The sequence below is a fragment of the Miniopterus natalensis genome, chromosome 2 (genome assembly GCF_054644295.1).
Source record: "Miniopterus natalensis isolate mMinNat1 chromosome 2, mMinNat1.hap1, whole genome shotgun sequence".
Classification (NCBI taxonomy): domain Eukaryota; kingdom Metazoa; phylum Chordata; class Mammalia; order Chiroptera; family Miniopteridae; genus Miniopterus; species Miniopterus natalensis.
Genome location: NC_142082.1, coordinates 156,406,050 through 156,420,072, shown reverse-complemented (window position 1 = coordinate 156,420,072; position 14,023 = coordinate 156,406,050). Strand labels below are relative to the sequence as shown.

At 44.0% G+C, this 14,023-nt stretch overlaps 1 protein-coding gene and 1 pseudogene across 2 annotated transcripts in view; one reads left to right on the top strand and one right to left on the bottom strand.

The window, feature by feature from the left end:
• The window catches only part of BCAT1 (branched chain amino acid transaminase 1), a 94,360-nt gene that overhangs the window by 43,707 nt on the left and 36,630 nt on the right, over nucleotides 1-14,023 (bottom strand). For both annotated transcript variants that reach the window (XM_087814756.1, XM_016197388.2), the window contains 2 exons: nucleotides 4,975-5,175; nucleotides 542-652 (listed from right to left, as the gene is read on the bottom strand). In XM_087814756.1, coding sequence (XP_087670882.1) covers nucleotides 542-652; nucleotides 4,975-5,175 — 312 coding nt within the window. The remainder of the gene's footprint in view (nucleotides 1-541; nucleotides 653-4,974; nucleotides 5,176-14,023) is intronic.
• LOC107525262 (endothelial PAS domain-containing protein 1 pseudogene) lies at nucleotides 9,051-11,617 on the top strand (annotated as a pseudogene).

The following is a 14,023-nucleotide window of genomic DNA, read 5'->3' as shown; positions in this document are numbered from 1 at the left end:
ATGTTTCTATCTCTCTCTCCCCCTCTCCTTTCCTCTCTCTGAAGTCAATAAAGATATATTTATAAATAAATAAATAAATAAATAAATAAATAAATAAATAAATAAATAAATAAATAAATAAAAGTTGAGGTAAAGTGTCAAAATAATGAATTAAATAACTATATACCTGCTGGTGTCTAAAGCAATTAGGCAAAATATCCCCAAAATACCTGTGTGGCACATCATGTTTTCCACTTTCAATGTTACAATTTCACAGTGTCTTTGAATTTTACTTATTTTAGTTTGAGGCACATCTTTATTCCTCATTTTTTGTCTCCCATGTACACATTGATCCCCAAAGAAATAGACAAAGAAATAGACTGGGGAACTGCCAAATGGTATTGGTTACTTCCTTACATGTTTGCCTCACTAATTACAAAGTAAATCAGATATAGCGTCAGTGTTCTGAATATCTAAGCATTCCCAAATTATTTCCTTGGTGATAACCTCCCAGTGAAGCGTGATGTCAAGAGAAACACAAAAGAAACCCCTGTTTACGCACCGGCAAAGCTGCCCTCAGAGCAGACCGGCGCATCCTGTCCATGTTGAGGCTTGGCCGAAAGAGGCGGATTCTGTTGTCTACTCCTCGAAATGCCTTCATGCCTTCAAACAGCTGAAGAGGAAAGAGAGGCGAAGCTTAGGCGTTAACTGCTAAATGGAAACAATCCCACGTTCCAAGGGAAGACTTGTCCGTGGGGGCTCGTTTCCTTCGTCCGGTAAAGCTGTTGATGCAGACCCCAACCAGATCCCTAAATCTAGAAAGGCAAACAAGTCACAGGCTGGTTACGGTAACCGTGATCGAAGTCATTTTAGCCTGGCCTGTGTGGCTCAGTGGTTGAGCATCGACCCACGCACCAGGAGGCCCCTGGTTCGATTCCCGGTCAGGGCACATGCCGGGCTGTGTGCTTGACCCCTGGCAGGGGGCGTGCAGGAGGCAGCCGATCAATGACTGTCTCATCGATGTTTCTCTCTCTCTCTTCCTCTCCCTCTCTCTCTAAAATCAGTAAAAACTTTTTTTTTTCAAGTCATTTTATTACCAAAATTGGTGGGAATTCAATTATCATGTGCTTAGGCAGAGTCATGCTGCTAAATAATACATTTACAGGGATTGGAGGGAAAACATCCCCAATAGCACAACATGGACTAACTGCGGGGACAACAGAGGTGACACCAAAGGCCCCAGGGGCGCCCCTCAAAATACCCATGTATCTTTTCATTGAATCTGGCTCATTTAAACTCTGGATAGTAGGTATTCTAGATGTGAGTGACCAGAGCTGGTTCAGTCCCAGAATCCTAGAAACCAAGCAGGTCAAGACTACACTGTGCGAGGGCTGTCACCTTTCTCAACATGCCGCCCGGGACAAATCACTGCACAGAGGTGTGAAAAGGCTGAGAAGTAGGTACCTACCGGCAAATATAGAGAAAAGAGCAAAATCGGTCACTTTAATGGGAGATTTTTAACACGGGTTTTCTAGGCAATCAGCAGAGCAAACAGGATAAACTCAATAAAGGTATAAAAGATTTGAAAAAGATCAACAAAGTAACCTACTAGACAAACAAAACCCAGCCCACACCACCTGCAGAATGTATGGTTTTTCCACCAGAAGATAAGCCAAAAATCAATATCAGAATTATAACTAAGAAGCGTCCACATTTTGGAAAAGAAACCCATTACAAAATAAAGCATGAGTCAAAGAAAAATAATGAAAATGAGAAAATATGTTGAACTGAATCATAATAAAATGTAGGGCTGTTAAGAGGCTAATAGCCTTAAAGTTTACATGTAAAAAGAGAAGTATGGATCATGTAGCACAATTTAAAAGCACAAGATTCAATGTTGTAAGGGCAAATATATGAGTAATTTATTAAATATAATCAGAGTAAAGCTTCAGCTAAAAGATAAGGTTGTCAGCCCTGACTGGCGTGGCTCAGTGGCTGGAGCATCAGCCTGCATACCGAAGGGTCTCGGGTTCGATTCCTGGGCATGTACCTGGGCTGCAGGTTGGATCCCTGGCCCAGGTTGGGGTGCATGCGGGAGGCAACCAATGGATGTGTCTCTCTCAGGTTGATGCTTCTCTATCTCTCCCTCTCCTCCCTCCCTTCAATGGAAAAAATATCCTAGGGTGAGGATTTTTTTAAAAAGAAAAAATATATGTATGTTTTAAAACTTATTAAGATCACCACTAATACCATCAGAAAACTAAAGGGTGTGACAAAAGTAGTCACAACCCACAGTTGTTCATATGGAAAATAATACAATAATTAATAAATGTTACAAGAATAAACTGTGTTTCACATATTTACAACTGTAAACCTACTTTTGCCCCGCCTTGTATCTAATATCAGAAAGGGTTAAGCTCACGGTGGTGAATACAAGTTTTCTAAAATTCTAATTTTTACTTGAGGACTAGAATGTTATCATTGGCACCAAGTACAGTCCCTTGTTTCACTTGAAGTCACAGTCAAGAAAACATTTACCAAATGCCCAGGTCTGAATAACTATACTTGGATTTTTCAAGTACAACTGATTATTAGATTTTTTTAAAAGCAGCCAGTTCCGCTCACAATGCACAACAATCTCACAATTGCTTTTCCGCTCACAATGCAAAACAATCTCACAATTGCTTTTCCTTGAGAAAACCCTAGTACTTCAGTATGCAGAAGTGCTTTATGAGAAGTTGCTATTTTGTCACACAAAACACTAAAATGACAGTTCCTGAAGAGTTGAGATTTAAGAGAATGAATAATTGTTACTGCTTCACCAAGAATATCCTAAAGAAAACTGATACTGTTTTTAATACTGTGATGCATGGCAATAAAGAATAAGACTAACTAGCAGAGGACATGTGTCAGAGTTGTACCTTGTGCAAATGTCAACACACTGTGAAAAAATAGTACCTTGGTATTACCATGAAGAGTTTTAACCTTGCAATCTCTTGAAAGGGGATCCTAGGGGTCTGTGGACCACACTGTGAGAACTGCTGACTTGGAGAAATTCATGAACAAGTACACCAGCTTACTACATACATGAATGTTCACAGAAGGAAACCACACTGGACATACTCACATAACAGAACACTATCACCACAAGAATACCTGATGTGGTACCCGCCACCCTTAGGTCCAGGCAACCGGGCCTCTGCCCTGAGCCCTGTACTTTAGATTGCCTCTCACCCTTTCAAGCTGTTTGAGAATCACCGCCAGACTCCTTCTTTCAAGTTCATAAGCACTTTATTTCATTCGCTCTTCACTGTATATAATGACAGAGGCAAGGGCAGCTACCATTCTTATTTTATAATTAAAGAAAATGAGGCTTGGGCTAAATAATGAAAGAACTCACCCAAGTTGGTACAGTTAAGACACAGAGATGGGAATGGAAGCTTAGACTTCTAAATTCAGCATTTAGTAGATACCTTGGGGCAGCTAATATCTTTCCAATTATTTGAATTTATAACTTTGAACAAGTTAACTGGACAGGCCTTTTTGTAATTTTAGTGGGTATGTTTGGGGGTAACATCACAGGGAGTACGAGCGTGGCAATTAAACCCTGACTCCTCCCTTAATGCTGTATAATTTTGAGCAAGAAACTTAATTTTTCCGAACCTGCTTCTATAATAGATGATAAAAGTGCTTCAAGGGATAATAATAATAATAATAGCTAACAACTAGGCTTTCATTACGCACCGGGTATGGCTCTATACGCTTCAATGAGTCACCTTACCTTATTCTTACAGTAACACCATGAGGTAGGTATTATCATTACCTCAATTTAATAGGTAAAGGAATTGGAAGCACACAGGATTAAATAAGTTTCCCAAGTCATAGAGCTACCTCTGGAGCAAGAGAGACAGAATGTGAGCCCAGAATATCTGAATCCAGAAACATATGTTCTCTCACTTAAAATAGTAACATGAGATGACTCATATAAGGTACCCAGTTTCAGGGTGCATTGCAGGAATTCAATTTAAAAAGTAATGTTATCATTACTGTTATGAATATTTACTACTACCATCTTTCAGTCCCTTGCTAGGTAGACTATTGCTTATTTCCAGCACCCCAATATTCTGAGAAAGATATCCACCACGCTGCAAATAAGTAAAATAAAATCAAGGTGGAGGGAATGGGGAGTGTATTGTGTATCTGGGTAAATGTAAATCCTGAGAAGGACAAGAGACAACATCTCTAAATATTTAATATTTTTAAGTTTATAATTATTCCACTCCTACCTGAAGGATGACCTTTAGTTACATGTTCCCTAACATGCATAAATACACATTATTGCTGGTCATAAAAACATGCAGTTAGAATTAAAATCTAACCATAATATTGTACTTAATAGCCTCTTCACAATCATCAGAAGATCTGGGCAAACAGGTGACTTAGTAAAATATTAAAAGCACAGGCTTTTTGCCCTAGTCAGTTTGGCTCAGTGGTTAGAGCGTCAGCAGGCGGACCGAAAGGTCTTGGGTTTGATTCCCAGTCAAGGACCCATACCTTGGTTGTGGTTCGATCCTCAGCCCTGGTTGGGGGGCATGCAGGAGACAACTACTCAATGTGTCTCTCACATCAATGTTTCTCTCTCTCTCCCACCTGCTCCCTCCCTTCCATTGTCTCAAAAATCAATGTAGAAAATATCCTTGAGTTAGGATTAAAAATAAATAATAAAAAGTACAGGCTTTTTGACTGCTAATTTTCTTACCAACCCTCCTTCCTATTTGCTCTAAATGACTTTTCATTGACATTATAGAAAACTCAAGAGTATCTAAATACTTAGTTAAGACTTACCTTCAATGAGCCTGCCTATAGGAAAAGTTTTAAAGACATTTATGACTTCCTTGAGTAAATATGATAAAGGCCACACTGCCCAAAAGCTATGTTAGCAGAGGGAGCTGCTTGGGGAGCACAGGGTAGAGCAAGCACACTGCTGCTACTGACCTCCACCGCATAGTGCAGCACCGACGAGCCAGGGTGCAAGGACAGATTCTGAAAAGGCTTGATATGTGGCTTCTCCCATCCAGACTCCGAGGACCACTCAATTGTCAACATGTGATCCGTGAAAACGGTTCCAAAAACCATATTATTTGGGTCTGGTTTCTCCTTTAAAACGGTGGCTGGTGTGATTATTAGATCTTTAGCCTGGGGAAGAAAAAACAGCACCATTAAAGAAGAGAAATTGAACATCTACTGGCTACAGATAAGAAGGGTTAAAAAAAAACACAAAAAAAATATAAAATGTAAGTCAACTGCCATTAAAAGTTGAAATCACTTGACTCTGTTTCTATCCCCAGAATTTATTTATCTTATAATTGGAACTATGTACCTTTTGAACACCTTCATTCATTTTCCCTGTCCCTTACCCCCACTGACTTTTATTTTATTTATTTTTTATTGATTTTAGAAAGAGAGGAAAGGAGGGGTGAGAGGGAAATGAAGAGAAACATTGATTTGTTGTTCTGCTTATTTATGCATTCACTGGTTGATTCCTGTATGAACCCTGACCAGGGATCAAACCCACAATCTTGGCGTATTGGGATGACACTCTTAACCAACTGAGCCACCTGGCCAGGGCCCTACTTGACTTATATTTATTTTCCTAAAGAAAGGCAGACTTCCACATGCAGCGCCTCATTTGGGTGTGTCTGAAGTCCTGGAAGCTCGACTATCCTATGTTCTCTTATAAACGGACCGTAAGAGCTTGTTTGCAGGTTCTAGCAGCTGGTCACGGCTACTGCTCTACTCTTGACCCAAGACCCGTCCTCTCCTCTGCAAGGGAGGTTGTTCTCTTCGACAGAGCACGCAGGTTCTGGAGGGATGCACATGGCTGGGTGAGGAAGGAAGGGGACACTGGCCTCGCCAGGCAGATCAGCCAAGTCAACCCCAGCAATCGACGGGGTGACAGATGTCACATCCAGATCGCCCTCACATCCCCCACTAGACTTTTAAATGTTGGCAACTGACTCAGAAATTAAACACCGTGTGAGTCAAAGAAATCATGCCTGCAGTCAGAATTTAGCTTGTTGTTTGAAATCTCGGTGATGTACACTGCCTGATAAATATCAGAACCAAAATTCAGTGACATTTAGAAACAAGAACAAAAATAGCAGATGGAGTAAAATGATGCAAAAAGGAGAACACATCCCCTCTTTGTTACCATCGTAGGGCTCATGTTTAGCACTTGGCAAAGAAGAAAGGGGTGTCTTTTATAATAAATAGAGCAACACCAGTAATAACTTGTTAAACTAAAATGAATGTCATTAAAAACAGAACCATCTTGGTGATGGTTATACTTCAACTCCCCCCAAAAATTCTTGGATAAGTCCGAAACCCCCTGGGAGAACTGCAGGAGCAATGAGCAGAATGAAGCAACTGTTTTCCTCTTTGAACACAGAGAAGTAGAAAATGAACACCAACATATTAATCCTCTGTTCTGTGCCGAGGAAACAATGGACAAAGGGAGCTCCCACTGAGAGAAAGACAAATAGGAAATAGCCTCACACAGCAGCCTTTCACCAACACTCCACGTAGCCAGCTTGCCCATTACAAACAACCACACACACAAACACACAAATCAGACAGTGCCATCACTAACTTTTTAATAGCTATAGATTGCTGACAAAAAACACAGGTGAAGGAGGTTTTTTTAACCAGTTATAAAACAATATTAACCAGGCACAGGTTCAACCTGTTAACAAGTTGTAAGGAAGGTCAAACTCCACTTCTTTTAACACACAAAAATTATTTATCCATCCACCCACACCCCCAAAATCAAATATAGGACTTCACTTTATATCAGCAGCCCTTATCATTATTTTTAAATGATCTAATTACTTCTGATTAATCCACTGCCTTGCAGCTGTCTTAGTCATTTGGTATATTACAAATGATAATCAGATTCATGTTTAGAATAATAGTCAGGCTGAAATGTATTCTAACAGAAAGCTCATTACAAATCCAAAATGGAACACAATATTTCCTCCAAAATGTGGTCCCTATTTCTGATATTCATATTACTTTCGACTTCTTAACCCTTTATTTATTGAATACGAGTAATGCAGTTTATTATTTTACTTTAATATTTAACAAGGGAAAAAAAAAGAAAAGTATAAAATCCCCAACGACTAACCTGGCTGCCACATTCCCACTTCCCAAAGATGATTTCTATTAACAAATCCTTTGTGGATTTAACTATATTTTCTTTGCATTGTTGTTACTTCCAAGGTCATTTATCATTTTCACTACCCTGGGTTTCCCACATGAGTCACTAAACAGGGACACTTGTCCTTTCAAGTACTTCTTTAGTAGGTCTGATTCAATCTCTACCACCCCCTCAGTAGCAAATACTCTGTATCTTTTTCCTGTTCATTACCCATGAACAGTTAAATGGCTCCAGGTTCAAGTCCAAACATTGTGACCCAACGAACTCCGTATTTCAATTCTACCTCTCACTAATGCTGGGCAGAAGTCTTTTACGTATCATTTATTAATGTGTTCAGCTGCAAGTAAATCATAACTGGAGCCAGGCCTGGCAGTGCTCTGGAATGTCAAGCTTCTGTGGTTTTCTTGAGCTTCTCCTCAGGGTCAAAAAAGGCTGCTATAGTGTAAGCTTCAGTTTTAATGATCTAACAGAAATCTAAAGGAAGGGTGGAGAGGATGATACCAGACTTTTCTGTTGTCTTTAATCACAAAGGTAAAATTTTGCCAGAATTTCCCTTATGCCTTATTGGTTAGAAATGTGTCCCATGGGTTTCTCTAACTGCGAGGAAGGCGGGGAATACAAGGTGGTCACCCAGGGCTGGTCAGTGAACTGCAAACAAAATCACGGTTCTGTAACAAGAAACAAGAGGTGGTTGGGCTGTATTTTGGGTAAACATTTGCCCTGTGCCAGAAAACAATACCAGTCCTTAAGAATTCTTGTTTACATACCTTTGTCCAACCTGGAAGGAGACAGAAGTTGGCTACACAAGACCTACTACCCCCCACACCATTTTTCTCCTTGCCATTTCCTCCACTTGTAGCACTGGACATAAGATGCCTTCAGTTTATCCAAACTCTCTTTCTTCCTCCAGCAGCGAGTGTGGAAACTATGGGACCCCATCGGGCTCAGGAATCTACTGTAGTATCCTTGGCTTTCAAACTACCTAGCGCTTGCTTTGCTTACTACTCATATAACCCCTCTATATAGACAGCTCACCCTCCGAAAGGCTCAGTTTGGCTCTATAAAATCCTTTTAATTGATCTGGACTATTGGGAAACGGAAATCACGTTTCTTTACTGTGTTGGCCTAACTCTCATTTAGCACAGTAGCTATTATACGTATCACTTATGTCTGATTCAGTTCTAAACTTCACAGAACTTGGATTGATCTTCATGGTTTGGATATTGACGTAATAGACTGCTAGTTTTTATAGTTTTTAAAACTGTACTTACCCTATTTCATACAAGACCTTTTTGTTGTTGTTACAAACCCTTAAAGACCAATGTTGAGAAAGTGGGTAGGGAGCAGGGGGAGCCGTTCGGGAGCGCCCCCACCCCCGCTCGGGCATCCTCGGCCCGCCTGGCCGGCCGGACAATCCTCGGCAGTGTCCTGAGGCTGTGTGGTCATCTCAGCCGCCTGCCCAGGATTCTTCTAACTGTTGTCGGGACGCTTCTTTTTTTTCTTTCTTTTTTTGGAAAATCCATGAAAGTGACGCCTTTTTGAGGAAAGAAGGAACTTCGGTCCCCTTCTCGCTGCCCTTCTAGGCATTTGACAGCCTCCTCCCACTCCCCGCCCTGACCCTGCCGCCTGGTACAGGTTCCTCCCTGTCACCTTTCTCCATCCCCTTTCCCCGCACCTAGACAGCCTCCCGCAAACTTCCACCAGCTCTATGGGACTCTTGGGCCAGCGAGCGCTTAGGACCTTTAACACCAGCCAGGCCTCAGGGGGTGAGCAAGGGCCACAGCGACGGGAGCAGCTGCAGCCCCCACAGGCTGTAAAGCCCAGGGGCTCGGTGTCTCAAAGGGCCACAGCGACAATGACAACTGACAAGAAGAAAGGGAGTGGCTTGCAGAGGAGGAAGGAGAAGTCTCAGGATGCAGCAAGGTGCCAGAGAAGCAAGGAGACGGAGGTCGTCTGTGAGCCGGCCGACGAGCTGTCCTTGCCGCACAGTGTGAGCTCCACCTGGACAAGGCCTCCGTCACGTGACTGGCCATCAGCTCCCTACGAACACACAAGCTCCTGTTCTTTTGCTCTGAAAATGGGTCTGAAGCTGAGGCTAACCGGCAGATGGACAACATGTACCTAAAAGCCTTGGAGAGTTTCATTGCCGTGGTGACCCAAGATGGAGACATGATCTTTCTGTCGGAAAACGCCAGCAAGTTCATGGGACTCACATAGGTGGAGCTAACAGGACCTAGTATCTCTACTCATCCCTGTGACCATGAGGAGATCCGTGAGAACCTGAGTCTCGAAGATGGCTCTGGTTTTGGGAAAGCAAAGACATGTCCACAGACCAGGACTTCTTCATGAGGGTGAGGTGCACAGTCACCATCGAGGCCTCGCTGTCAACCTCAAGTCGGCCACCTGGAAGGTCTTGCACTGCACGGGCCAGGTGAAGGTCTACAACAACTGCTCCCACGTGGCGGTTTCTGCGGCTACAAGGAGCCTCCGCTCTCCTGCCTGATCATCATGTGTGAGCTGATCCAGCACCCATCGCACATGGACATCCCCCTGGACAGCAATACCTTCCTGAGCTGCCAAGGCATGCACATGAAGTTCACCTACTATGATGACAAAAATCACAAAACTGATTGGTTACCACCCAGAGGAGCTGCTTGGCTGCTCAGCCTACCAGTTCTACCATGCACTGGACTCAGAGAACATGACCAAAAGTCAGCAGAATCTGTGCACCAAGGGTCAGGTGGTGAGTGGCCAGTAATGGATGCTGGCGAAACACGAGGAATACATGTGGCTGGAGACGCAAGAGACTGTCATCTGCAACCCACGCAACCTGCAGGCCCAGTCCATCATGGGTGTGAACTACGTCCTGAGTGAGATTGAGAAGACGTGGTATTCTCCATGGACCAGACCAGCCCCTGTTCAAGCCACATGTGACAGCCATGAACAGCATCTTTGAGAAGAGTGGCGAGGTGTCTGTGTCTGAGAAGAGTCACTTCCTGTTCACCACGCTGAAGGAAGAGCCAGAGGAGCTGGCCCAGCTGGCGCCCACTGCGGGAGATGCCATTATTTCTCTGGATTTCGGGAACCAGAACTTTGAGTAGTCATCAGTCTATGGTGAGACCATCCTGACCCCCAACCAGCCTTGGAATGAGGAGTTGAAGAGCCACGTTGCCCATAGTGAGGCCGGGAACCTGCCCACCTTCACCATGTCCCAGTTGGCTGCGACGGGGAACACGAGCCTCAATGCCACCAGCAGCAGCTTCTCCACGCCCAGCAGCCCTGAGGAGTACTACATGTCTCTGAATGACAATCTGAAGATTGAAGTGATTGAGAAACTCTTCGCCATGGATACAGAGGCAAAGGACCAGTGCAGCACCCAGCTGGATTTCAACGAGCTGGACTTAGAGACACTGGCGCCCGACATCCCAGTGGATAGGGAAGACTTCCAGCTAAGTCCCATCTGCCCCGAGGAGAAGCTTGTGCCGGAGAACCCTCAGTTCGTCCCCCAGCACTGCTTCAGTTCCATGACAAACATCTTCCAGCCACTGGCCCCCATGGCTTCTCACGGCCCCTTCCTCCTGGACAAGTAGCAGCAGCAGCTGGAAAGCAAGAAGATAGAGCCCGAGCACCAGCCCATGTCCTCCATCCTTTCTGATGGTGGGAGCAAGGTGTCCCTACCATCGTGCTGTGGCCAGGCCAGCACCCCTCTCTCCTTTGGGGGGTAGACTCGACACACAGTGGCCCCGTGATCCACTATTACATGTCAGGCCCACGAAGTGGCCTGGAGGAGATCAGCACGCTGAGGCCTTGGGGGCATCGCCGTTGGGGCCTCCGGTCACCTTGCCGCATCTCTCCACATTCAAGAAGAGGTGTGCCAAGGGCTTCAGGCCTCAGGCCCCAGACGCGATGAGGCCGGCGTGGTAGCCTCACCAACAAGCTGAAGCTGGTGCCACAGCTGGAGCATGAGGAGAAAGCCTTCCAACACATGAGTGGGGGGCCCTCCAGGAAGCAGCCCTTCACATTGGATGTGGAAAAGAATGAAGTCTCAGGGGCTGCAGGACCTGCCCTTCGATGCCCAACGAGCGGCTGAGTGCGAACGTCCCCAGGGATGAGTTCACCCCAAATCCCATAAGGGGATTGAGTGCGCCGGCCTCTGAGACACCTGCCACCACCACAGCCCCGTCTGCCCTGGGCCCCGAGGAGAACACCAAGAGCAGGTCCCCCCCAAAGTCTTGCACTTTTCAGCACCAGGACTACAATCTGCCATCGGCTCACAAGGCGGCAGGTGTGGCAAGCCAGCTGCTCAGGCCCCCATTTGAGCCCGACCTGCTGCCCCAATTGCCCAGATGTGTTCCCGCTCCAGGAAGCTGCACGCTCCTGCAAGGAGGGGACCTTCTCAGAGCCCTGGGCCAGGCCACCTGAATGAGGGCCTTCGGCCAGGGCTGGCATCCCTGCCATGCCATCCGGCATCTTCACTCTCGCCATTTATTTTTGCAACTAGTTATCTCTAACACCAACACACTTTTTACAAGATGTACTTACCTGGCAAACTTGCCCAGGTTACTAAGTAACAGCCTTTTTCGAATATGCTCAGTTTATTATCCATATTTTTATAAAGTATACAATTGTTTTACCTGCTGTTTTACTCTGTCAATGAAAATGTTCTTAAATTTTGTAAGATTTTTCCCCAACTTCAATTACTTCTCATTTATATTATCCACAGGCCTCTCTTATGCACATGCAATATTCATACGAACAAGATGGGTGTATGTTTGTTCTACTGCAGGGAAAACTTTGGCTTCACTGAACTAAAAAGGATTTGTTGTTGCTGCCAAAGAGAAACAAAATAATTTTGCTTGCCCAGCTTGATTTGTGGCCTTGCCCTCTCACAGCCCCTCTCTTTTCTTTTTTAAAACTAATCACCATGTTGTAAATTTCAGCCTTTTTTTAAAAGTCAACTCTTTGCTCTAATTTTGAGGACTTTTGGGGGGAAAAAGAAATGTGAAGGGTGAACTCCAGTGTATGTGCTTATCGGTGAAAGTTACACAGCGAGGCTCTTCCTAAACTGTTTGATGTTTTCCATCCACCCCCAGCCTTCCGTGGATTAATTTTTAATTATTATTATTCAAAACCATTAACTGAGGTTTTTAAAAAAAGTTATATCTGGGTTAAGAGTTTACCATATATATGGGTACTTTTTAATACCTAAAAACTTAGAAAAGGAAATGGAATCCTGCTCACAAAATCACTTTAAGATTTTTTTTAGGCTGGTCATTTTCTTTCTCCTGCTGGCACTGCAGAACGGTACAGTGCTCCCACGGGCCTGTGCTAACACTGCTCGAGGTTCCTCCGTGGGCTTTTGCTTTTGCGGTCTGCCATAGGGTGACAAACAATCCAAGAAGTGGAATCATTAAGTGGGAGCGTTGCGAGCTGTCTTGTCCTCGTGTTCCATATGTATTATATATGTACATCATGGGGCAGGGCTGTGGGAGTGGGCCAATCTAAGGGACAGGAAGTGCTTTAACTTTTCTTAAGGTCTTGTTGCTAACCCTTCAAGTGCACTGAGCTATGTGACTCTACTGTGCTTTCACATGGCACATTTGGCTATTTCCAGAACTACCATGAGACGGTTTAGATGGGAATTCATGAGAGAAAGGAAGGATTCAGAAATGCTTACCACCTCGGAGCACATGGAGCTGGACTGAGAGGGTGCAGAAAGCGGGGACAGCTGTGGGGACGAGCCCCGGCCCAGCCCCCCTTCCTGAGCCTGCCCTCACATCACCCCGCAAGGCCGAGGTGCAGTGCCCCTGCAGGCAGACCTCAGGGACAGCCCTGCCTCAGGCCCTTCCCCAGGTCTGTTTGTCACTTGAAGTGACCTGGCTAGGTAGGAAGTACTGGAAATTGAGTGTTCCCAGAGCACTTTAACTCACTGGGTAAGAGGAACTATACCTTCGGTTTTTAAATACCAATAACATAGAAATTACCTGTCTTGAGTACAATGAAGTTTCTAGACACACACAAAGCACAACAGGCCAAGAACTGGGTAAGCCTGAATGGACTTATTGCCAAAAACAACAAAAAATTTAAATTTCAAAAGAAATCTAAGTTATACGAGGAGAAGTATCTATTCAGTGTGTTGCCCAAATCATACTTAAGCACCGCAGCTTCGCCCTCAGGCGGCCTGACGGTGTCTCCCAGGTCAGTGCTGGTGTTGGATTCCTGTGTGAGTTGCCTCAGTATTAAGGGGATTTCACCTTACGGTTTTACTAAAACACTCTGAAAAACCTTCCGAGCTTCAGTATTAACTTTACCTGTCGGTGTAACAACTTCACGTACATTACTATTTTGTTGAATTCCTACCAACATTATTACTGTATGGGAGCTTAACTTTATAAGGAAATGTATTTTGACACTGATATCTTAAAGTATTCTGATCCCCCCGCCCCAAAAAAAGAAAGAATGGCCCACTACATAATTTTCACTTTTCTGAACACTCTCCTTAAATGCCTCTGGACCACCCACAATGAGCCCTTGGTCCAGAGAGATCAACTTAGTTAATGACAAAGCAGAGACATTAAATGAGATGATTTTATGCTCAACTTAGGGCTCTTTACAATAAGAACTTACTAATACTAGTTAAGTTTCTGGAAATTGAATATAAACAATTATATCACCAGGTGCTAGTTCTATTTTAGTAAACCACTACATTCTTTTGTAAGACATGCAATTTCTTAATGCTGTGAGTAGCAACTCTTTTTTTTTTTTTTTTTTAATATGTCTTTATTGATTTCAGAGAGAGGAAAGGAGAGGGAGAGAGACAGAGATAGA